The sequence below is a fragment of the Mustelus asterias genome, chromosome 2 (assembly GCF_964213995.1).
Source record: "Mustelus asterias chromosome 2, sMusAst1.hap1.1, whole genome shotgun sequence".
NCBI classification, from domain to species: domain Eukaryota; kingdom Metazoa; phylum Chordata; class Chondrichthyes; order Carcharhiniformes; family Triakidae; genus Mustelus; species Mustelus asterias.
This window is the reverse complement of record NC_135802.1, coordinates 139530774-139556376: the sequence shown is the minus strand read 5'-3', so window position 1 is coordinate 139556376 and position 25603 is coordinate 139530774. Positions and strand designations below refer to the sequence as shown.

Here is a 25603-nt window from a genome sequence, read left to right as displayed (position 1 = left end):
GGTGGCGAAGGAGCAATGCTGTCCACCGCCCACAGCTAGCTTCCCTCGCCGGGGTGACATGGCAGAGGACAGCCGAGCGAGCGGCAATGAACGTCAGCACCACCGGCGCAAGCGTCACTCGACGGAGGAGAAGGAGCCGGAGAGGAAGAAGAAAAAACGGCTGCACCAAGAAGTGAAGAAAATCAAACATGTCGAGACCTTGTAAGGACGGGAGAATAAAACAAAAAAAAACGGTCGGTGAGAGATGGAGCCGCGGAGTGGGCGAGTGCAATCGCCCAAAGAGGTCGCCATCCCCTCCGCTCACTGCCCTGTAGCCCACTGCAGGAGCCGCCACAGAGTCAGTGTTCTGCTCTAAACTCGGCGGGACTGGTGGCTGCGCAGAGACCCTCTGGCAGGGTGGTCTTTATCCAACCCATGTCCCAGAGCATGGGAAGAAGTCTCACAACACCAGGTTAAAGTCTAACAGGTTTATTTGGTAGCAAATACCATAAGCTTGCGGAGCACTGCTCCTTCGTTAGATGGAGTGGAAATGTGCTCTCCATGACTATTTCCATGACGTTTCTACTCCATCTGACGAAGGAGCAGCGCTCCGAAAGCTTATGGTATTTGCTACCAAATAAACCTGTTGGACTTTAACCTGGTGTTGTGAGACTTCTTACCGTGTTCACCCCAGTCCAACGCCGGCATCTCCACATCCAGAGCATGGGCACAGGGCTAGATACTGCAGATGCTACAAGTCTGAAATAATAAGAAAGATTCTGATGAGCCGAAGCGTCTACTCAGTTTCTTTCCATAGTTGTAGCCGAACGTGCTGAGTATTTCCAGAATTTTCTGTTTTATTCCGGGCAATCTGTGGGTTGTGCGAATAGAATAGATAACAGCGAGGCTTGTCAACCCTTGTGCAATCTTCAATGGGCTACCAACAAGTATAAATAGAAAATATAAATTATACGTAAGTCGTCTGTAAAGTGAAATAATGTTTGGAAAATGCAGGTGAGATTAAGGATTGTGGAATCTGAATCTTTGTTTGAAATCATTGGTGGTACACCAAGAACAGGAAGAAAAGAATTTGATGATTCCAGCTTCCAGAATAGTCATAGTGATGGAGCCATAGAGTTTTACAGCACTAAAGGGTGCCCTTTGGCCTATCATGTCTATACCAGCCAATAAACGCTTATCTATTCATAGAATCATAGAAACCCTACAGTGAAGAAAGAGGCCATTTGGCCAATTGAGTCTGCGCCGACCACAATCACCCAGGCCCTACCCCCATATCCCTACATATTTACCCGCTAATCCCTCTAATCTACGCATCTCAGGACACTAAGGAGCAATTTTAGCATGGCCAATCAACCTCACCCGCACATCTTTGGACATTCTTGTCTCATTTTCCAGCACTTGGCCCATAGCCATATATGTTATGGTGTTTTAAGTGCTTATCCAAATGCGTCATAAATGTTGTGAGGGTTCCGCCTCTACCACTCTTTCAGGCAGTGAGTTCCAGATTCCCACCATCCTCTGGGTGAAAAGGTTTTTTTCTCATTTCCCCTCCAAATCTCCTACCTCTTACCTTAAATCTATGCTCCCTGGTTATTGACCCCTCCTACTAAGGGTAAAATTCCTTCTTATCTACCCTACCAAGTCCCTCATAATTTTGTACCCTTCAAACAGGTGCTCCCTCAGCCTTCTGTACTCTAAGGAAAAAAAACGCAGCCTAACCAGCCTCTCTCCATAGCTGAAACGCTCCAGCCCAAGGTGAATCTCCTCTTTACCCTTTTTAGTGTAATCACATCCTTCCCATGGCGTGGCGACCAGAACTGTGCACATGCTACTCCAACTGTGGCCTAATGGGCTTTTTATACAGATCCATCATAACCTTCCTGCTTTTATATTCTATGCCCTTACTAATAAGGCATATGCTTCCTATATACCTTCTTAACTACTTTATCTACATGTTCTGCTGCCATCAGGGAGCTCTGGACATGCAGCCCAAGCTCTCACTGGTGTCCTCTGTACTTCCTAGTGTCCTAGAGTCATAGAGGTTTACAGCATGGAAACAGGCCCTTCGGCCCAACATGTCCATGCCGCCCATTTTTTTCTTTAAACCCCTAAGCTAATCCCAATTGCCCGCATTTGGCCCATATCCCTCTATACCCATCGTACCCATGTAACTATCTAAATGCTTTTTAAAAGATACAATTGTACCCGCCTCTACTACTACCTCTGGCAGCTTGTTCCAGACACCTACCACCCTCTGTGTGAAAATATTGCCCCTCTGAACACTTTTGTATCTCTCCCCTCTCACCCTAAACCTATGCCCTCTAGTTTTAGGCTCCCCTACCTTTGGGAAAAAATATTGACTTATCTAGCTGATCTGTGCCCCTCATTATTTTATAGACCTCTATAAGATCACCCCTCAGCCTCCTACGCTCCAGAGAAAAAAGTCCCAGTCTATCCAGCCTCTCCTTATAACTCAATCCATCAAGTCCCGGTAGCATCCTAGTAAATCTTTTCTGCTAGAAATCTTTCTAGTTTAATAATATCCTTTCTATAATAGGGTGACCAGAATTGCACACACTATTCCAAGTGTGGCCTTACCAATGTCTTGTATAACTTCAACAAGACATTCCAACTCCTGTACTCAATGTTCTGACCGATGAAACCAAGCATGTCGAATGCCTTCTTCACCACTCTGTCCACCTGTGACTCCACTTTCAAGGAGCTATGAACATGTACCCCTAGATCTCTTTGTTCTGTAACTCTCCCCAACACCCTACCATTAACTGAGTAAGTTCGGCCCTGGTTCAATCTACCAAAATGCATCACCTCGCATTTGTCTAAATTAAACTCCATCTGCCATTTGTCAACCCACTGGCCCAGCCTACTGTTCATTGTGTATTCCCTTGCTTTGTTAGTCCTCCCAAAATGCATCACCTCATATTTTTCAGGTTTAAATTTCATTTGCCACTATTCTGTCCATCTGACCAGCCCATCTATCATCCTATAATTTATACTATTAATTAAATTATGTTCCTCCTTGCTATTTACCACACCACCAATTTTGATATAATTTCCAAACTTACTGATCAGACCTCCTACTTTTATTCTAGATTATTAATGTATACTACAAATACAAGGGACCCAGCACGAATCCCACAAGACGCAAGCTTTCAGTCACAAAAATAACCTTTGACCATCACCTTCTCTACCTCCTGCCATTAAGCCAATCTTAGATCCAATTTGCCAAGTTACCCTGGATCCCATGGGTTCTTACGCTTTTGACCAATCTCTCATGTGGAACCTTGTTAAAAGCCTTACTGAAGTCCATGTAGACTACATCAACTGCACTGCGCTCATCTATACACCTAGTCAACTTGAAAAATTTAATGAAATTTGTTAGACATGATCTTCCCCTGACACAGCCATGCTGATTATTCTTGATTAATCCTTGCCTCTCCAAGTGAAGATTAATTCTGTCCCCTCAAAATGTTAATGATTATTGCTGCTGATCATTTTGCAGTTAACATAATTCTAACCTGTCATGTATATTAAGGCTGCCAAAACTATGTCTTATAAGTAAGTTGTGTTAACATTCTCGCCTCTGAGTCAGAACGTTGTGGGTTGAAATTCCAGAAACAACCACAAAATAAAGGCTGGGACTCCAGTGTACTGAGCACTGGTGCTGGGTCCACTGTTATTTATCATTTATTTAGTGATTTGGATGAGAATTTAGGAGACATGGTTAGTATGTTTGCAGATGACACCAAGATTGGTGGCATAGTGGACAGTGAAGAAGGTTATCGAGGATTGCAACGGGATCTTGATCAATTGGGCCATTGGGCACAGGTTCATAGTTCCTTGAAAGTGGAGTCACAGACTGGATAGGGTGGTGAAGAAGGCATTTGTCATTGGTCAGAACATTGAATATAGGAGTTGGGACGTCTTGTTGAAGTTGTACAAATATTGGTAAGGCCACACTTGGAATACTGTGTACAGTTCTGGTCACCATATTATAGAAAGGATATTATTAAACTAGAAAGAGTGCAGAAAAGATTTATAAGGATGCTACTGGGATTTGATGATTAGAGTCATAAGGAGAGGCTGGGTAGACTGGGACATTTTTCCCTGGAGCATAGGAGGCTTTGAGGTGACCTTATAGAGGTCTATATAATAATGAGGGGCATAGATAAGCTAGACAGTCAACATCGCTTCCTAAAGGTAGAGGAGTCTAAACTGGAAGGCATAGGTTTAAGATGAGAGGGGAGAGATACAGAAGGGTTCGGGGAGGAAGCTTTTTCACCGAGGGTGGTGAGTGTCTGAAACGAGCTGCCAGAGGTGGTAGTAGAAACGGGTACAATTTTATCTTTTAAAAAGCATTTAGGTAGTTACATGTGTAAGATTGGTATTGAGGATATGGGCCAAATGCGGGCAATTGGGACTAGCTTAATGGTAAAAACTGGGCGGCATGGACAAGTTGGGCCGAAGGGCCTGTTTTCATGCTGTAAACCTCTATGACCATGACTCTATGCTAGTTGAAAGAAGGCTTATGGATGAGATGCTAGACCTGGGCCTTGTCTTCACCCTCAGATGGATGTAAAATAAAACCTATGATGCTGTTTTGAAGAGCAGGAGATATCTCCTTGGTGCCCTGACCATTGCTATTTATCACTAACACAAGTTATGTGGGCATTTTTATCATTGCTTTTATTGATCTTGTGTTTGTTGGCTGCTGCATTTCCTTCATTACTACAGCTATGGTTCAAAAAATCTTGATCTTAATTGGGATGTGCCAAATTTCTGAAATGTTCTAATAATGCAAGTCTTTCTTTCATGCATCTCATTGTTCCCTTGCTCTCTCTCTCCTCCCCCATCCTTCAAATAAATGACATTACCTGATTGAATTCACTTGTGCAAGTACTTTCAGAGTAAACAGGTTGCATCATATCAGAAAAAACTTGATTTGCCTCATATGTTTGCTTTGGTGTCCAAGATCTGCTGTGGCAAATCATAATTCCAGTCTGAAGTGACCACCTTAATTTACAGGATTTGCAGTAGCTGGATAGAAGGTAATGGGCAAGACAAAATTTGTCCTGCTTTTTGTGGAAGGGCCAATATGTACATTGGTTATATGCCAGCTAGATTTGGTGCATTGATATTTGACAAAATCTCAATTTACTGTGAGGGAATCATAGCTTTCTCTGTGTATGCAGTGAATTCAGCCACTTACTGTCACATTGAATTGAATCAGCTGTATCTGTTTTAGACTGAAGGGATTTGTAAGCATACTCACCTTGTTTCTTGTGCTGAATTGCTGGGTTCTGCCACCGTTGAGCATGGAGATGTTCATGGATTCTGCTCCAGAGAGATCAATACATCTGAAACAGGGACCAGGATGTGCAAATGTAATTCATTATTGCTGGAAAAAGAGACATGTCAAAGCTTTTCAATTTGCACTCCTCAACTCACTGTTGTCCTGATGATTGCAAGCCCAAAAACGTCAACCTTTTTTTAGCAATACTCCAGTCCTGAACTACCAAACAATTGAATGTAATTCTGTTCTTGTTTCAAAAATAAGCCAAATGCTAAGCTTATTTTTGCATTCATATCCACACTTGTAATGGAAATTGCCTGTGTAAATCTCTCATTGCCATTTCATTCATCCTTTGGTGACTTTGCAACATTGACATTCTGAACAAATGTTTTAAAATAGGGTCCATCTTGAAACACAGTTGTCCTAGGGGAAGTGTGTGCACTCTGTTTTATTCCATCACCTATTCTAAAACAAGAGGTTGGATTTCCAGGAGAAAGGCAGCTCAGTTTTATGCAGTTTTGGTTTCCACATTGAAGAAAGGACTGGAGGTGGTACAATGAAGGTTCACTAAATTGGTCCCTGGGATGAGTGAATTGTCCTATGATGAGAGGGTAAGTAAATAGGACTTGTATTCTCTGGAAGAATGAGAGGCAATCTCAAGAATTACACGATTCTTTAGGAATTTCATTGGGTAGAAGCTGAGAGATCATGCTGTCTGGTTGGGGAGGAGTCTCAGGGCGAGGTGATCAATCATTTAGAGTTGTAAATCTTTGGAATTATTTCCCTCAGGATTGTGCATGCTCCATTGTTGATTTAAGGCTGGATTAGACAGGTTTTTGATCTCTTGGGGAATTAAAGGACATGATCAGATGGGGAAATGGAATTGAAGCCCAAGATCAGGAACAGGTTCTATGGGCCATGTGGTCTACTCCTGCTCCTACTTCTTATACTCTTGTGTTCAGTATGTCCCTTCATACTTGGTCAAAGGTTGCATTACAATAAATTTTCCTGAATGGTTTCTGTTTCTAAATATGGACACATGCTTTTAAAATCGGTAAAAGTTGATGAGATTAATGCAGATGTGTCACAGCCAGCAGCTGTAACCTTGGAAATGGTAGTGATAACATTGGATCATTGAAGTGTCCCAAACTCTTGGTTCAAGGAGCACACTATGAATTTCATCAGCTAATATAGAATTGTGGTTGCTCCACTTCATTTGGTATCAATTTAGTTCAGCCTTCCTGGAGGAGATTGTCTCACTCGATTTCAGTTTGTGCTTTAGCCCCCAATTTTTGTATTACTTTTTAACATTGGTTTATCCTTCACACCAACACCAAACTTGTCAAATGTGCCCTTATTCATTAGAAGATAGGAAGTTCATATAACATAACTAGTATTGAATATATCTTATTTGTGAATCTTTAAATTATTGCAATTTTTGTTTATTTTTAATAGCTATGAGAAGCCACCACCAGGAATGATAAAGGTTAGTCACAATTGAATTGATACACTTATTAATGTCTACAAGCTTTTTTCATCTGTTGGTAATCCTGCACTAATCACAATCACCAGGCAAAGTGTATGGTAGATATTCACCTCATATTCTGCACAATTATCCATTACCGTAAGGAATGCCTGCAGCAGGTAGGGTGACTCTTATTCTGATTTTTTTTGTGCAAAAGCACTAAAGCCCCATTATCCTAAAATTTAAATTTTGTTTTGTGAGGCGTAATAACCAAGAACCTGTATCCTAACTCTTATAGCACACCAATAATACACTTTGATTTATTTAAAATCAACTTTAAATATTACCCTATAGTGTTATATCTGGACCACTGAGAATGTTAGTCTCGCAAATATGCTAGTATGATTCTAATATATGCTGACATAGTTATCTCTCCCACCCCCATGAAGCCCACAAAGTAGGAAAATGAAAGTTTGGTGAATTAAACATGCACACCTCTTCTGATGGCCCCAAGCAATGTTACTTCTTTAGGTCCTTAACAATAAAGGGAGGAGTTGGACCCCGAACTAATAACAGAGAAAGAATTTAACTGAGGATCATAACTGTTCAGTTTTATATTCCAATAGTCCTTTTTCCTTTGTTAGAATATCAATCTTCATGTGGATGCAGGACAAGTTTCTAGACAGAAGCCTCCTTTCCGGCTCTGTAACCTTGGTTCTGCATTCATTGTTTCTTGTCTTTGGTTTGTGCCCTCTGTCTTTAAACTAGAGAAGAGTAGAAAGGGGGTGCAAAACATGATTGTGGTTGGATGTTTATTTCTAGTTGGTATTGTGATTATTACACACAGGTTAATCAATATTCTTGTAAACAGTGTTTTGTGATAATTGCTTAATGATTACTAATTCAATTATAATTCATGTTAAATTTTCTTTTGTAAAGCAAATCTTTGCAAATTACCTAAACATTTTTGAATCATAGTTACATAGATTTTAAAATGCTAGAATTTGTCTGTAACAAACCTAGCAAAGATGATGTTCTGAATTGAATCTGTGCATTTTATGCAATGTTATTGAATGATTTTTAAGAGTGGTATTTAGTTTCATATCAATTTCATATCCTGTAAACCTGGGTGCTGAAAAAAATATTTTACATGCCAAAAAAGTGATAGTAACTGGCTTATTATCTATCTGTGACAAAGCTACTTGTAATCTTTTTTACTGTACAATTCATTGTTCTGTGGAATATAATCCGATCTGAAGTGAAAGTGTGTTCATTGCCACTTAATCCCAAATTTTGCAATGATGCCTTTTGTTGCTTTTTTTTTACCTCCCTCAAACATTTAGACTTTAAAATGTTTGCTTATAGCTACCTGTTTCGTGATGTCAAAATGTTCCTTTTCAGTGATTTCATTAAGTTCTGCCCACAGTCCTCATTTTTCAGCAGAAACAGGATTTTCATGAAAATTCTCGCTTCAGCATGCCTGTGACCAGGAGTTTGAGCTCAAACAATTTCCATACCTATAGGGGATTTTTTAAAGGTTAATCTGGTGTTTATTGTTACTCAGCCAGTTAAAAGTTTATTGAAATAAGCAAGACGGATGAATTTTAGTGAAGGCTGAAAGCTGCAAAATGATGCATAAATGTGTTAAAACACTAAATTCTGTCCTAACTTGTAGCTTAGGTACATTAACCGTGATAAATGGGTGGGATTACAGGAATAGGGTGGGCCTGGGTAAAATGCTCTTTTGGAGAGTCGTCGCAGACTCAATGTGCTGAATGGCCTCCTTCTGCACTGTAGGGATCTATGGTTCTATTTGTGTTTGTCTTTAAGACGATAATACTTGGCTTCAAAAGGGGAATTAGATAAGCACCTGAAGGAAAAATAGCTGTTGGGCTATGAGGAAAAGGAAATAACTTGTAGCATGTAATGTAAATAATCGAAGATCTGAAACAGCAGAGGGGACTTCACAATTAGCCTTGGTTTCCCTGACCTTTCTGTGATGGGGAAGAAAGAGCCCTGTTTCTGCTGCTGTTTCTGCTACTCTGGCATTTGTAGTGATTCCTGTAGGAGGTTCAACAATTTATGGATGCCGGGTGAGGATTCAGCTATGATTAGCCTCAGTGGTCAAGTAGCTTACAGATAATGACTGTCCAGGTTCTTGTCAAAAGAATAGCCATTGGGAGAAAATAGAGGAAATTCTGGTATCTATAGACTGTAAGGCACCTTGAATTGTTGCCTTCAAAAATGGGAAGAAAGCATAGAAAAATCAAAGGGGGAACAGTTGAGGATGAGAATCTGTTATACATTTCCGATCTTTTTGTGGGAAGATATGTGGCACAGAACTTAACATTATCTTAACAAATAGCAAGAGAATATAAGCATTTCTCTATTAACAATCCACCAATGGAACTATTATAATGTGACTTAAAACATAGATACTGAGAATGAGATTTGTTAGGATGGGTTGTTGAGAAAAATGTATTCCTTGTGTTCAGTTGTTACCTGGTTTTCATTAAGAAGGAACTTCACCCATAATCTTGTATTTTGCAAATTAAACTGAAAAAGTTTCCCAGAGTTTTGGGTCTAAATGATTCTTCTGAATAATGTGAAATACTACAATTACACAATTTGTAAGGCTTGTAAAATGAATTCTGTGTGCTCAGGAAGATGATGACAAGCCTGAAGATTGTATTCCAGACCTGCCAGGCAATGAAGGAGCGAGAGATTTCCTGGCACATGCTCCTACCAAAGGACTCTGGATGCCGTTGGGAAAAGAAGTGAAAGTCATGCAGTGTAAGCCAAATCTTGTTGATATTATTTATTCTCTATTGAAAAAGTGTTAATAATTCAATATTTAAGAAAACTTTACTTGTAGAAAGAAAAACTAAAACACATGGCTTATTAATACCCTAAATTCTGGATTATAAGAAGACCCCATTTTTCCAGCATCTTATTGCATGTACTTCTCAGCAATAACATACTACACTCACATTGGTAGTCAGCCTCAATTTTTCATCCCACAAATGCAGGTTGTACTTGTAACTTCTAATTGGCATTAGGGATCAAGAAAGCGATACAGACTATGCTGCAAAAATGTACAGGAGTTTATGACATGAGCATTCTTTGTGTCAGATGCCAGTGATGTTTCGCACCCATGCTGGAAATTCTCTTTTATACTCAGCATATAAGTTGAACCATTAGTCAAAGATAGTTTTATGCACCTACATCTTTTGGTAGATAGGTTTAAAAACGTGTCCTTGGTAGGATCTAGGCTAGATTCTGAGCTGATTAAAGTCTAGAGTAACTTGGGGAAATTGAACCTGGAGGGGGTGAATGGGATTGGGTATATGTGATAGGGATGTGGAGAAGAATGTGAGCATGTTGGGAAGCCAGCTCCAACATGTTGCCTTCCACATATCACTCCAGCATGTCACCATTTATGTGTGTGACCCCCTTGGGAGAGGTAGTTTGTCAACTGGCACATTAATGGCTCAATTAGAATGACATTGACATTGGGTTTTACACATTAGCTTTGGGTTCTCAAGTTTCTTCAGCTCCCTGGAACTTGCCACTGAAAGCAAGGCAAGAAAAAAGCAAACTGCCAATAAGTATCCAGGTTTCTTACCTGCTTGTGTGAAAAGATTTCTTTGCAATACTTGTACTGCGAGGCTATCTTTTACTTTTTGGAGACTTAGAGACCTGAACTGCACTTTGAAGCTGGGATCCATCAGATCAGCATCAATGCCACTAATGGTGTATTAGGTGGGATCTCAGATGATAAGCTACCTGATATTTTAATTCCCTCACCAGATGGCTGGCAAGCTCCACTTCCGATAGCCTGATACACCAAGTTAACTTGCACTGTTGCCTCTGCTGCTCTGTTAATTGAGAGATGGCTGATGGGCAACCTCTAGTTTCCTGCCGTTTCTTTGTGCTTCCTTCTCTTCTCCCATGCAAGGAGGGAAAGAAACTTATGCATGAGAGTAATGGGATGTGTTCATGGAGAACATTTATTAAGAATGAATGAGAGATGGGCATAAAAATTAATGTAAATGTGAGTGAAGTTGGGGGTGTAAATAGGTGCATAAACAGTGGAATGAATGCACCTGCCAAGTAAGTTGGTATGAGATGTGCGGCATAGACTTGAGAAGGCCGAATGAGAGCATTAGGGTGATGCACACATCAAAATGTAGAGCAATGCTCTTATCTTTCCTGGCCGACTGAGGTAATTGAAGCATTGGGCCCAGGAGTGTGGCACTATGTTCCTGCTGCTGACCTCCTCCACGACCTCCAACCTTGCCTTCTCTGTCTCAGATGCAGATCTTTCCCTCCTGTCATGAAGAGAAATACATCCCCCTTCAGGCCTTTAAAACATCCAATAGCATATCTAGGGAGGCATTGCTGAAGTGGGGCACAGCTTTTGTTCAGTCCAACCATATAGCACAATGTCTGTGGCTAAGGCAACTCAAATCGTGCAATTTGTATTTTGACACATTTATTTGAATAAAGGTGTTGAAGTCACACTATGCACGTCAGCATGCCATCAGGCACCAATTGACAATTGAACAGCACACCTTGAAGCAAAATGAAAATCAGGTGGCTGAGTTTCAAAACACAGGCAGGTGGGCTGGAATTTTACCACCCCCTCCTGTCATGGGAATCGGAGTTGGCGAGGGCAGACAATGGGAAGGTCCGTTGACCTTGGGCGGGATTTTATGGATTCGGGACGAGCGAGGCTGTAAAATCCCACCTGCTGTGTTTACTTCTGGAGCTTCTCATGCACTATCAGCATTTCCATCTCTGTTTGCATAAACTCCACTATTTGCAATCCAATACTCTGAATAAATGTAATTGTTACAGTATGACATTCACATCACTAAAAACCAAAGTATACTTTCTCTGAAAAGTAGAGTCAGCTATCTGTTGTAAAATACAGGATAATCTTGCTTAAAACATTCGTTTTGTTTTGAAGTGTTGGATTTTGCAGACTTGTGCAATTTTTGTACCTTAACTGAAACTTTATTACAAGTAGTTTGCAGTAAATGATTATTCCAGAATCTGAACTTCATATGAATGTAACTTCTAAACCAATTTGTTTTCGAGTCATTAGAATGGAATGCACAAAATTATGTTTACTTAAAATTTTGTATTGTATAGCAAAGCAAAATCAGTCCCCTGATTCAAGCCAAACCTGAATTTTTATTTGGCTTTTGAGTTTTAAAATGCCTACATTGATAAGCATTTGGAAATGTTTAAATGTTATCCCCAGAGAATTTACTTTTATTGTTACATGCACTCTTTTGAACTGTTGTTTCTAGGCTGGAGATGCAAAAACTTTGGACACAGAACTGGGGATAGGGAATGTCCCTATTTCATCAGTGGAAATCAGAAATTGGAACAGTTCAGAGTAGTAAGTCAAAACAGATTTAATTCCCTCTTTGCTTTTAAAAACATGTAAAAGTTACTGGAAGAATTTTTCCTGACACCTGCAGGGAGCATTTCAGTCAGAAAGTTGAGGGGAACTGTCAGTTTGGGATTCCCCCACTCACTGTGGAATTTTAGCATGATCAACATGCTGCGCCTTTATTCCAGTGGCGAGCTGGTCAGTGACAGCTACAGCAGCAGGTAAGTCTGAACTGATCACAGGGGATTTGAACGGCAAGAGTGAAAGGGGAGGCATGGCAATCTCAGAGGGGAGGTTAGGGGCTTTGGTGAGAGATTGGAGCCAGGTGAGAGGGTTGTGATTGGGCCTACTAAGGGAGATGTAAAGGAGTTATGGTGAGGGAGTAGGATTGAAAGCATGAGAGGGGTGGAATTGAAAGCTTGGTGGTAGAGGATTGAGGGCCTATTGAGGGGTTGGGAATGGAGTCTGGTAAAGGGAGCATTGAGGTCCATCTCCCTCGGGGTGTTAGGAGCAACATTGCCCTGGTGATGAGGGAGAGGGTGGGGGCTTTGGGGGAGAAAAGAATCAGGGCCTGTTGGAAAGGCGGGAGGCTAAGTTCATGGGGACTGTGCTGATCATGAAGGCTCCTTGGATAGGCAGCTGGATTGAAAGAAATGTCAGAGGTAATAGTGGATGCGTTAGTGATTATTTATCAAAACTCGTTGCATTCTGGGGTAGTGCCTGTTGATTGGAAAACGGCTAATGTTACGCCGCTGTTTAAAAAAAGAAGGAGACAAAAGGCGGGTAACTATAGGCCGGTCAGCTTAACGTCTGTAGTAGGGAAAATGCTGGAATCCATTATTAAAGAGGAGATAGCAGGACATCTGGATAGAAATGGTTCGACCAATCAGACGCAGCATGGATTCATGAGGGGAAAGTCGTGCTTGACGAACATGTTGGATTTTTATGAAGATGTGACTAGGGCGGTTGATGGAGGAGAACCGGTGGATGCGGTGTTTTTGGATTTCCAAAAGGCGTTTGATAAGGTGCCCCATAAAAGGCTGCTGAAGAAGATTAGGGCACACGGAGTTGGGGGTAGTGTGTTAAAGTGGATTGGGGACTGGCTATCCGACAGGAAGCAAAGAGTCGGAATAAATGGGTGTTTTTCCGGTTGGAGGAAGGTAACTAGTGGCGTGCCGCAGGGATCGGTACTCGGGCCGCAACTGTTTACCATTTATATAGATGATCTGGAGGAGGGGACGGAGTGTAGGGTAACGAAGTTTGCAGACGACACAAAGATAAGTGGAAAAGTGAATCGTGTGGAGGACGGAGAAGATCTGCAGAGAGATTTGGACAGGCTGAGTGAGTGGGCGAGGATATGGCAGATGGAGTATAACGTTGATAAATGCGAGGTTATACACTTTGGAGGAAATAATAACAAATGGGATTACTATCTCAATGGAAACAAATTAAAACATGCTACCGTGCAAAGGGACCTGGGGGTCCTTGTGCATGAGACGCAAAAGCCCAGTCTGCAGGTACAACAGGTGATCAAGAAGGCAAATGGGATGTTGGCCTATATTGCGAGGGGGATAGAATATAAAAGCAGGGATGTCTTGATGCACCTGTACAGGGCATTGGTGAGGCCGCAGCTGGAATACTGTGTGCAGTATTGGTCCCCTTATATGAGGAAGGATATATTGGCATTGGAGGGAGTGCAGAGAAGGTTCACCAGGTTGATACCGGAGATGAGGGGTTTGGATTATGAGGAGAGGCTGAGGAGATTGGGTTTGTACTCGTTGGAGTTTAGAAGGATGAGGGGGGATCTTATGGAGACTTATAAGATAATGCGGGGGCTGGATAGGGTGGAGGCGGAGAGATTCTTTCCACTTAGTAAGGAAGTTAAAACTAGAGGACACAGCCTCAAAATAAAGGGGGGTCGGTTTAAGACAGAGTTGAGGAGGAACTTCTTCTCCCAGAGGGTGGTGAATCTCTGGAATTCTCTGCCCACTGAGGTGGTGGAGGCTACCTCACTGAATATGTTTAAAGCGCGGATGGATGGATTCCTGATCGGTAAGGGAATTAAGGGTTATGGGGATCAGGCGGGTAAGTGGTACTGATCCACGTCAGATCAGCCATGATCTTATTGAATGGCGGGGCAGGCTCGAGGGGCTAGATGGCCTACTCCTGCTCCTATTTCTTATGTTCTTATGATCCTGGAGATAGATTGGAAAGCACTTGCCTCCTGAATTCAACAACCTCATCTTGAGGAAGCTGCCGTGTTACCAAATGCTTGGGAAACCTGGCTGACTGCTGGAAAATTTCAGAAGCGGGTATACAGTAAGGCTTGCAGCCACATTTATAATATTTAAAGTTGCAGCCCACTTCCTTGTGTTAGGTTGTCTCTCATTAATCGCTAGCCTCTATTAAAGCCAGAAATGGAAAGCTTGGAGGCAGACTTGAATCAGGAAACACATTTCTGAGACTGTAACCACCACCACCCTACTCAAACCTGTCCATTGCTTCAAAATTCAGCCTATGGGTTTCACTTCTTCAGATTACTGTTTTTGAAAGCTATCCAGATGGATCTAAATTTTCCTGTAATCAAGTATCAGCAACAGTATTTTTGTAGGGCTACTTATATTGGTCATATTTGTTACATAGTGTGTTGATCTGAGATCAGCTTTCAGAGAATCACAGAATTGTTACATCGCAGGAGGAGGCCATTTGGCTCATTGTGTCTGTGCCAACTCTCTGAGCAATGCAGCGAGTGCTATTCCCCCGTCTTCTCTCATAATTTTGCGCATTCTTCCTTTTCAGATAATCTAATCGTGAATTCGGTTGAACCTGCCCTCATCACACTGAGGCAGTGCTTTCCAGATCTTACTCGCTGTGTGAAAATGTTTTTCCTCATATCTCCATTGATTCTTTTGCCAATTACCTTAAATTTAAGCCTCTCATTTTCAATCCTCACACCAGTGGCAACAATTTTTCCCTATCTACCCAGTCTAAACTGCTTATGATTTTGAATGCCTCTATCAAATCTCTCAATCTCTTCTGCAAGAACAGTCCCAACTTCTCCAATCTCTGGAACGAATCTTGCGAATCTTTTTTGCTGACTCTATAATGCCTTCAGATTTTTCCTAAAGTGTGGTACCCAATTGAGGCTGAACCAGTGTTTGATACAAGTTTAACATAATCTCCTTGCTCTTGTACTTGCCCCTATTATAAAGTCTAGGATGCTTCATTAATTGCACTCTAAAGCTGTCCTGCCATATGTACACCTGTACAAATGCACCCAGGCCCCTTTATTCCTACATCTTCTTCAGAACTGGGCCCTTTATATTGTCTTCTGGTGTTCTTCTTATCAAAATAAGACATAAATTAGCTGACGTGGTTTGTCTACTTGAAAACAATGGCTACACTTGAAAAATAGCTAATTGCTGGTAAGTCACTTTGATAGTTCTGTGAACATGAAAGGCACTATTATAAGGTCCTTATGAAACAGTATATCACTGCCAGTCAGATAATTTAAATTGTTATGCTATCCATAGATAAGTAAAGACCCATGATTTACAACAATTTCTTGTCATTTTAAGTTGAAGTAAGCATCCTTTTATATCTTGTATGAAATATATATTTTACAAGTAGGTGTATATACATGTAACACTCGCAGACTATGAAAATAGTTACAAAATCAAGGAAGGATAAAAGGGGGGAAAACTGCTTATGTTGGAAATCAGAAGTAAAAGCAGAAAATATCAGATATTTACAGCAGACCCATCAGTATCCTCACAGAGAAGAGGCAGGGCTACATCTTGTCAACCTTTCATCAGAATTGGAAACTGAAAGCAAAGCGAACTACTAAATGAGGCTCAGCAAATCAAAAGGGTGGTTGGGAAATAAGAGGTAGAAGCTGAATAGCCTGAAAACAGGGTTTTTTTGAAAAGCTAGAATAATGGATGATGATTGAACTGATGGAGGATTGTCCAATAAGCTCAAAATAAACTTAAGGAACAGCTCCTCAACTTTCAGTTAGATACATGACCACCTTCTGGACTCAAATTAAGTTCAACAATTTCAGATCATGGGTGGGATTTTACAGCCTCGCTCGTCCCGAAACCATAAAATCCCGCCCGAGTTTAACAGACCTTCCATTGTTTGCCCCTCAACCGCTCCAATTCCAGTGGTGGGTGGGGCGGTAAAATTCCAACGAATATTTCAGACAGCGTACATGCTCTAGGCAACAGTTTTTGTTTCTTCATTTCTTTCTTGCCCCATCATCAGTCCCTTTGACCATGTTTGTTATTCAAATTCTCCTGTTCCCCCACCCTATTGCAGACTTTCCTTTGTCTCTGTCCCACCCATTCTTTGCCTTTCTGCACCTCTAGCTTTTACCAGTTCTGATGAAAGGTAATCGACCTGAAATGTTAACCGTTTCTCTCCACAGTTGCTATCTGACCAGCTGAGTATTTCCAACATTTTATTTTTCCTTTTGGTGCTGTACATTTTTTATAGTGCTCCTGTGAAGCACCTTGGAATATTTCATTATGTTCAAAGTGTGAGACAAGTTGTTTTTGTTGTTAATATATAGAAACTTGTACTTAACACAAACGAATTGTTAACATAGTGCATTATTTTACTAGGCACATGAGGATCCCATGTATGACTTGATCAGGGAAAACAAACGTTTTGAAAAGGAAACAAGGTGAGCATAGCCTTTAGTGATGGGACAAATATAGAAAATAACTGATGAAAAATACAACAGAAAACAGGAGTGAGATGCATTAAAATGTGTGTATAAGGACAAGGTCTATTCTATAACTTTTATAAACTCATGCATGTAGTCTTAGAAATAGCATGAATGATTTAGAAGGGCAAGCTCAATTTTTCTTAAAGAATATGGCATAGCAGTCACCACTGAGACCTGGCTGCAAGCTGGGCAAGGCTGGCAGATACATTTTCAAGGCTATAAGGTCTTAAGAAATGATAGGGAAATGGGAAAGGAGATACAGCAAAATTGTTGTAGCAATGGACACTATCACAACATTAGAAAGAAGGGATGTCATAGAGTCATAGAGCATGGAAAGAGGCCCTTCGGCCCAACTTGTCCATACTGCCCTTTTCTTTGGGTGAACAGATATCGGAAACGCTGGGTAGAATTGGTGAATAGATAGGGGTGGAAAACCTTTGGAATTCTTTATAAATCTCAAAGTAGCTGTGATAAAATAGCTGGACATAAATGCAGAGACCAGAGAAACAGCAGAGTAGTAATAATGGGAGACTTGAATTTTCACAAAGTCTGAGGGAAACTGAACAGTTCGAGCCCCAAGGCAACAAATTTCTTTGAGTGTATTTGGAGCAGTTTTCTGAAACAATATGTCCTTGAACTGAGAAGCAAACATGCCATCTTAGATTTAGTAATGAACCTGAATTAGTCAGTATTAATGACCATGATATAATAGAATTCAATAATGGGTCTGAGACAGAGAAGGATGAATCACAAATCAAGGTTTTAAAGAATGATGCAGGAATTAACCGCAGTAAACTGGATAAGTATTAACAGAACCAAGATGAACAGTGGGAGTTATTCAGAAGAAGTTTTGGTAAAATACAAGACCTGTGGACAGAAGCTCTGTGCGTGTATATAAACACCTTGATCAACAAATCAAGTGAGAAGTAGTATAAAACTAAAATAGAGTTTGTGCAAAGGCAAAACACAATGGAGCTCCCTGGAACTGGGAAGATGTAAAGTACAGCTAAGGGACACAAACTGTTAAGAGCTACAGGGAAGGGTAACAGAAAAAGGTGTGTGAAGGGTATTGAGGAAACAGTCAAGTTATTTCCCAATATATTACAAAAATGTATGACCTCTTAATGTCTGACCCAGGGGATATTGTAATTGAAAGTCAGGAAATGGCAGACTTATCAAGTAACTACTTTTTGCAGTCTTATCATGAAATGTGGGCGTCACTTGCAGATGATGGTATTCCCATGCATCTGTGTTATCTGCTGCACTTGTCCTAGGTTGTAGAGTTCGTGGGTTTGGAAGATGCTGTTGAAGGAGTCTTGCTAGTTGCTGCAGTGCAGCTTGTGTAATTATACAAGATATAATATTTGGCGACCCATTTTAGGTTACGACCCCCACTTTGAAAAACACTGTTGTATATGGTACACGCTGCACTGTGTGACAGTGGGATCACTTCACAATAGAAGGTGTGGGTGAAGTACCAGCAATAAAAAGAAAATTAAAAATAAATCAAGGATAGCAACTAACTAGGTTCAATATAAGTAGAAAATGTTGGTGATGGAGAAGTTAATGAGATTAAAGATAGACAGATCTCCAGGTCTGATGGTTTCCACTCCAGGGTATTAAAATAAGTGGTTGAGGAAATTGTTGATGTGTTAACATGATCTTCCAAAATCCTTCTATTGATTTGGAAGCAGCCAATCTCACTCCATTATGAAAGAATAAGACAAATAAACTTGGAAATTACAGGCTATTAGTCTAATGTTGTGGGAAATTACTAGAATCTATTATTAGGGGCAGGGTGACTGAGCATTTGAGAGAATATGAACTGACCAGAGAACGTCAATATCAAGTTATAAAGGATAAACACCTGATACAGTATCTATTAAAAATAGATTTCCAAACTGAGATTGACAGATATTGGGGTACAGGTAAGGGTATCAAGAGTTATAGAATCGATGCAAGTTGTTGGAATTAAGATACAGATTTAACTGAATGGTGGAACAGATTTGAGGGGCTGAGTGGCCTATTCCAGTAAGAACATCTTAGGTTTTTTGTCCTCATAAAGAGTGTAAAAATTAAAATTGTACCGTGATTAAATTATGTGACTTGAACAAAAGTGGCGTCACCACAGTATTTGAAGAGTTCTCCTACTTAAAATTGTTTTACTGTGTTATTTTCTTCTAGTGATGCAACAGAACAATATTATTTTAAGTTATGATAATACTTTATTTCATTTAAAATGTAGTACTTTTGACTTTTGATTGATGGTTTCATTTGTCATGGAGAATAATGAGTATTTGGGAGCAGTTTTAATGAGAATTACAGTAAGTCCTCACTTAAAGTTGTGGTTGCTTTCTTGAAAATTAAATGAAACAAATTGAAGTGGAAGGAATCAGTGTTGAAGACAGAGTTTGGCTTTTCTAGGGAGAAAATGTCCCACAGGGTCTGCCCTGGCGCTGTCCCCTGGCACAGGTTGGCACTGCAAGTTTGGCATGGTGCCAACCTGGCAGTGCTTACCTGTGCCAGAGAGCAGTACCAGCGCACTGCTTGGCCCTGTCCCTCACCCCGAGGGGCCATACTCACCTTTACCGCCCCCAGGGGGATCCCCATGATAGGTTCACATCTGGGTAAACCTGTTGTAAACTGCATTGACGTGACGCCACTTGGGCGTGGTCTAAAAATACGCGAGGGCTCAATATACAGCGTGGGAGTGGGGTGTCTTTACTAATGTATAATGGAAATATACATGGCCTCCAAGGGGCAGCAAAAATCAGAAGTCGCGATCTTGCCAGTGGGCTTTACGACATCTGGCATCTTGCCGGATCTTGAGCCCCGCCGGCATTCCCACCGACAATGAGTGAGAGCTCAAGATCGCCCCCAATATTTTGGAAAGACAGACAATGGCTAAGGAGGAAGGATACCCTTGATAGTAAAGGATGACGTAAGGACCTGGCCTGTGAAAATGAAGAAGTACAATAAATATTGGTGGAAATTAGGAATAGCAAAAGTCAGAAAACACTGGTGGCAGTAGTTTATTGGCCCCATTACAATTGTTACATTGTTCGGCTGAACAAGAAATCATTGGAGCCTACGACAAAGAAAATATAATAATTACGGAGGGCTTTAATTTTCATATGGGTTAGGATAATCAGATTGGCAAGAATGGTCTAGAAGATGAGTTGGTAGAATGTTTTTATGACAGTTTCTTGGAACATTGTGGAACCAACTAGGGATAAATCTTAGATCTAGTGTTGTGTACTGAAGCAGGGTTAATTAGTTAATATCATAGTGAGAGATCTACTGGGAAATAATGACCATAATTTAAGTTTGAAAGTTACAGCTTCTAATTGCAAACAAAAATCTTTTACTTAAACAAAGCCAATTATTTGGATATGAGGAGAGAACTGGCAAGGTTAATTGGGTAAATGGATTAAAAGTTACGAAGATAAATGAACAGTGCAAGACATTTAATAAAACAAATCAAAACGGTCAACAAAATACATTCCATTGAATTACAAAACTGAGCAAGTAGGGACTCTCCTGTGGCTCACTCAAGAAGTTACGGGTAGCATTATATGCAAAGAAGAGGCTTACAATGTTGCAAAAAAAGCAATAGCAAGTCTGAGGATTTAGACACCAACAAAGGGGCATCGAAGGTTATTAAAAGGGATAAAGTAGAATATGAGAATAAACGACCCAGAAATATAAAAACAGTTTGTAAGAGCTTTTATAAGTTTATAAAAAAGATGATAGTATCTAAAGTAATCATTGGTACCTTAGAAGCAGAGACAGGAGAAAATGCCAGAAGACATAGGAGCAGAATTAGGCCACTCGGTCCATCGAGTCTGCTCTGTCATTCAATCATGGTTGATTTTTTTTCTCATCCCCATTGTCCTGGCTTTTCCCCATAACCCCTGATTCCCTTATTAATCAAGAACCTATCTATCTCTGTCTTAAAGACACTCAATGACCTGGCCTTCACAGCCTTCTGCGACAGAGTTCCACAGATTCACCACTCTCTGGCTGAAGAAATTCCTCCTCATCTCTGTTTTAAAGGATCGTCCTTTAGCCTGGTTCTAGGTTTTCCTCCTAGTGGAAACATCCTCTCCATGTCCACTCTATCCAGGCCTCGCAGTATCCTGTAAGTTTCAGTAAGGTCCCCCCTCATCCTTCTAATCTACAATGAGTACAGACCCAGAGTCCTCAACCGTTCCTCATACGACAAGCTCTTCATTCCAGGGATCATTCTTGTGAACCTCCTCTGGATCTTTTCCAAGGCCAACACATCCTTCCTTAAATACAGGGCCGAAAACTGCTCACAATACTCCAAATGGGGTCTGACTAGAGCCTTAGAAGTACGTGCTAGCTCTTGTATTCTAGCCCTCTCGACATGAATGCTAACATTGCATATGCCTTCCTAACTGCCGACTGAACCTGCACGTTAACCTTAAGAGAATCTTGAACAAGGACTCCCAAGTCCCTTTGTGCTTCTGATTTCCTAAGCATTTCCCCATTTAGAAAATAGTCTATGTCTCCATTCCTTCTTCCAAAGTGCATAAACGCACACTTTTCCACATTGTGTTTCATCTGCCACTTCTTTGCCCACTCTCCTAACCTGTTCCAAGTCTTTCTGCAGCCTCCCTGCTTCCTCAATATTACCTGTCCATCTACATATCTTTGTATCATCTGCAAACTTAGCAACAGTGCCTTTCAGTTCCTCCTTCAAAATCGTTAATGTATATTGTGAAAAGTTGTGGTCCTAGCACCGACCCCTGAGGCACACCACTAGTCACCGGCTGCCATCCTGACAAAGACCCATTTATTCCCATTCTCTGCCTTCTGCCAGTCAGCCAATCCTCTATCCATGCCAGGATCTTACCCTTAACACCATGGGCTCTTAACTTATTCAACAGTCTCCTAGGCGGCACCTTGTCAAAGGCCTTTTGGAAATCTAAATAAATCACGCTCTCCTTTATCTAACTTCCTTGTTACCTCCTCAAAGAACTCTAACAGATTTATCAGACATGACCTCCCCTTGACGAAGCCATGCTGACTACATCCTATTTTATCATGCACTTCCAAGTATTCCGCGATCTAATCTTTAATAATGGACTCTAAAATCTTGCCAATGACCAAAGTCAGGCTAACTGGCCTATAATTTCCCGTCTGCTGCTTCCCTCCCTTCTTAAACAACGGTATTACATTAGCTACTTTCCAGTCCTCTGGGACCCTCCCTGCCTCCAGTGATTCCATGAGGAATGAGGAAATGGCAAAGGTAGTCAACAAATATTTTGTCTGTCTCTAAAGTAAAAGACAAGTTTCAAACCAGAAATAAACAACCTATTAGCTCAGAAAATTAGGGAAATTAATATCAGTAGAGATAAAAAAATTGGAGAACCTTGAGGGCTAAAAATCCAACAAATCCCCAGGACCTGATGGCCTGTACTTTAGGGTTCTAAATGAGATAGCTGCAGAGGTGGTGGATGTGATAGCTATGATTTTCCAAAATCCCTTGGCCTCAGAATTGAAGTTAGTAAAGGTTACACTGCTTTTCAAGAAAGGAGAGAGAGAGAAAGCAGTGAATTATAGGCCAGTTAGCCTAACATCAATTGTTGGAAAAATAATGGAAATAATATTAAGGAAGTCTTAATAATGCTCTTAAGAAAACATAGCATTGTTAGGAAAATCAACGTGGTTTCACCTAAAGAAAATCCTGTTTGACAAACAGAGTCTTTTGAGGATGTAAGAATATAGGAACAGGAGTAGGCCATTCAGCCTGTCAATCATTCAATATGATCATGGCTGATCGGACAGTTCAATGCTTTTTATGCACACTATCTCCGTAACCATTTACTTTTTAATCAGAAATCTATCAATCACTACCTTAAACATACAGCCCTCTGGGTTAGAGAATTCCAAAGATTCACAACCCTCTGTGTAAAGAGATTTCTCCTCATATTAGTCCAAAGTGACTTCCTTAAACAACATTAGTGAACCAGATGGGTTTTTACAACAATTGATGATGGTTGAGATGGTCACCAATGCTGAGACTAGCTTTATATTCCAAATGTTTTAAATTCCATCAGCTGCTACTGTGAGATTTGAGCCCATGTCCACAGAACATTAGCCTGGGTCTCAGGATTATTAGTCTAGTGATGGTTGAAGTAAGAAATACTTAATAAAATCTAAGTCCTCGGTGAGCACAATTACTTGTTCTAATGACTGTAATGTGACATTTTCTTTCCAGGATACAACAGCTGAAACAGATGTTAGAGGACACCACATCAGACAGTCAGAGTTCCAGCTCCTCAGATTCTGGAGCTAGGAACAGAAAGAAAAGGAGGAAAGAGAAGAAGAGAAAGAAGAAGAAAATAAAAAAGAAGAAATACAAGGCTAGAAAATCAAGTGACAGCTCAGAATAAGACAAAAGACTTGAATGTTTTGTCTTTTTTTTGTAAAGAAATGTTTATGTTCATTGAGTTTATTTTGAGCAGCTTTTAATAAATTGGACATTTTCACCAGTGTGGGAAAAAGCTGTAAAAACAATAAAACCTGTTCCTGAACTTGATTGAGATTAACATGTTTCCGTTTACAATAGTATGCACAGACATTGAATTCACCTTTCCAGCTATTGCACACCTGTCTAATTTACCAGATCGAGGCCTAGTCTGAGTGGGAACAACTTCATCTAAAGGTGCTAGTTGGTGAAAGACTACTTTTAGTTCTTACTCAAATGGAGTGTGAATCTTACTAGTAACAAAGGAAACGCAAATCACTTTCTCACGGGCATAGAAACACAATGACAAAGTGACATTATAAAGTTGCTGTTTTACGATCTTCTGGAAAGAAAATTACTAAAATAGCAAAAGGTGTGTGGAAAACAATGACAGGTGGTAATTTCCTTCATTTGTGAGGTTCATTTACAAGTCATAACTAACCCCTGTAGTTAAGATTTATCAAAATATTGTTAGCAACATTTCTGTATGGCAAAAATGCTATGCTTATTGTCTTTAAAAGAGCATGAAATCAAAATGTAGCAGTGAGATTCTTGTGAATTGCACTAAAGCTTTTGTGGTATCAGGCAATTCTATTGGAGCCCCTCCATAAGGATTATGGATGCTATGACAGTTTCATCTCCAGATTATTCTTTGGGCGGAATTCTCTGATCTTGTCCGTCCTGCGCCCACTGCCAGAGAATGGAAAATTTGGCGCTCAGCCAAAACTCCATTCACTGCAGCGGCACTGGAGAATTCCATCTGCGGACGAGGTTGGAGGTTTTTGCCGTTTGTTGCTTCTTACTACCTAACAAAGGAGAAACTTATGAAATCTAATCTAATGTAGATGCCTGTGAAATATTTGTAGATCTGTGTTTTAAAGCAGAAGTGTTCAGTTGATGTCAGTCTGTGTTTGTTTTAAAAAAAATTTATCCTTTTATTCTCCTCAGTAACTGAAATTTATCATATTTTAAATAAAAAAATGCTTATCACTAAACTTGGTCGGTGTGGAATGGGTTATTCTTAGCATTATTGTCTTCTAAAATAACAGTAAATGGGAAATACTCAGAAGGTCTGGCAATACGTGTGTAGAAGCGGTTAATGTAGTTTGATGACCTTTTTGTCAGGACTGCTGAACTGGTTCTCTTAGAATAGTAGGTGAGTTCCCTGGGTGTCCTGACCAATATTTACACCTTAACCAACACCACTGAAAGATGTTTTGGTCATTTCTATCATTACTGTTTGTGGGACCTTCATGTGTGCAAATTAGCTGCAGCATTTTTTCACATTACAGCAATGGGAATAATTTGAAAATGCTTCATTGGCTGAAAAGCAGAAATGTAAGATGCAATATAAATGCAACTCAGTCCTTTCCCTTACCATGAGTAATGTCACCATTTTTTTCTATTAATGAATATGCAAATAAATTTGAATGTAGCAGTTTTGTATAACTTCAGGTAAATTGCATGTACGCTGAATGGATCAGTCAGAGAAGTAGAAATAGCAATGAGAATGAGGTTGGGAGGGAAGAGTGGTTTAATGGGAAGGAGAAAACCAAAAGAGAGAATGCTGGAAAATCTCAGCAGGTCTGGCAGCATCTGTAAGGAGAGAAAAGAGCTGACGTTTTGAGTCCAGATGACTCTGTTAAAGTTAAAAAGCACAGAAAGTGGGAGATATTTATACTGCAGGGTGAAAGATGAGTCATAGCCACAGAAACAAGGGGAGAAGGCTGCTAATGGCAGTCCATAGAGTAAAGAGTGTGAATGGCCAAACAGCAGAGGAAGGAGAAAGGTTTAAGGACATGATAACGGGGTGGAAGAGAACCACGATGGAAAAGCAAAATGAAATGAGAGGAAAGCTGCTGAAGAAAACAAAAACAAAGCAAAAAGAAATGTTAGGAATAGAAGAGAAGATTTTTAAAAAGCAACTCAAAGTCTAGAGACAGTTAAAGAAGAGAATGAGGGCAGTAGGATTTTTGTTATCAGATGGCCCTGAGAAGATCTGAGGGAGCTGAGACGGTGAATTTTCTGCTTTATACCTACCTCTAGAAATAGCTGCAATTCCTCCCCTACCTCTCCTCTCTGAGTCAATTCCTGTTTCCCCACCATGCTACATTTAACTGTGTATGCGCAAGAGAACAGGGTCATCTCAAATATTCAAGCCCTACATCCCCCTTCCTGCCTCTGCTCTACCAATC

General features: G+C 40.5%; 1 protein-coding gene across 1 annotated transcript; it reads left to right on the top strand.

Moving 5' to 3' along the window:
• Positions 1 to 58: 58 nt before the first annotated feature.
• Positions 59 to 24400, top strand: rp9 (RP9 pre-mRNA splicing factor). The gene is made up of 6 exons (XM_078242125.1): positions 59 to 201; positions 6767 to 6797; positions 9440 to 9569; positions 12095 to 12186; positions 16806 to 16867; positions 23160 to 24400. The coding sequence occupies exons 1-6, from the start codon at positions 59 to 61 to the stop codon at positions 23332 to 23334; spliced, it is 633 nt and encodes a 210-aa protein (XP_078098251.1). The 3' UTR covers positions 23335 to 24400.
• Positions 24401 to 25603: the final 1203 nt, after the last annotated feature.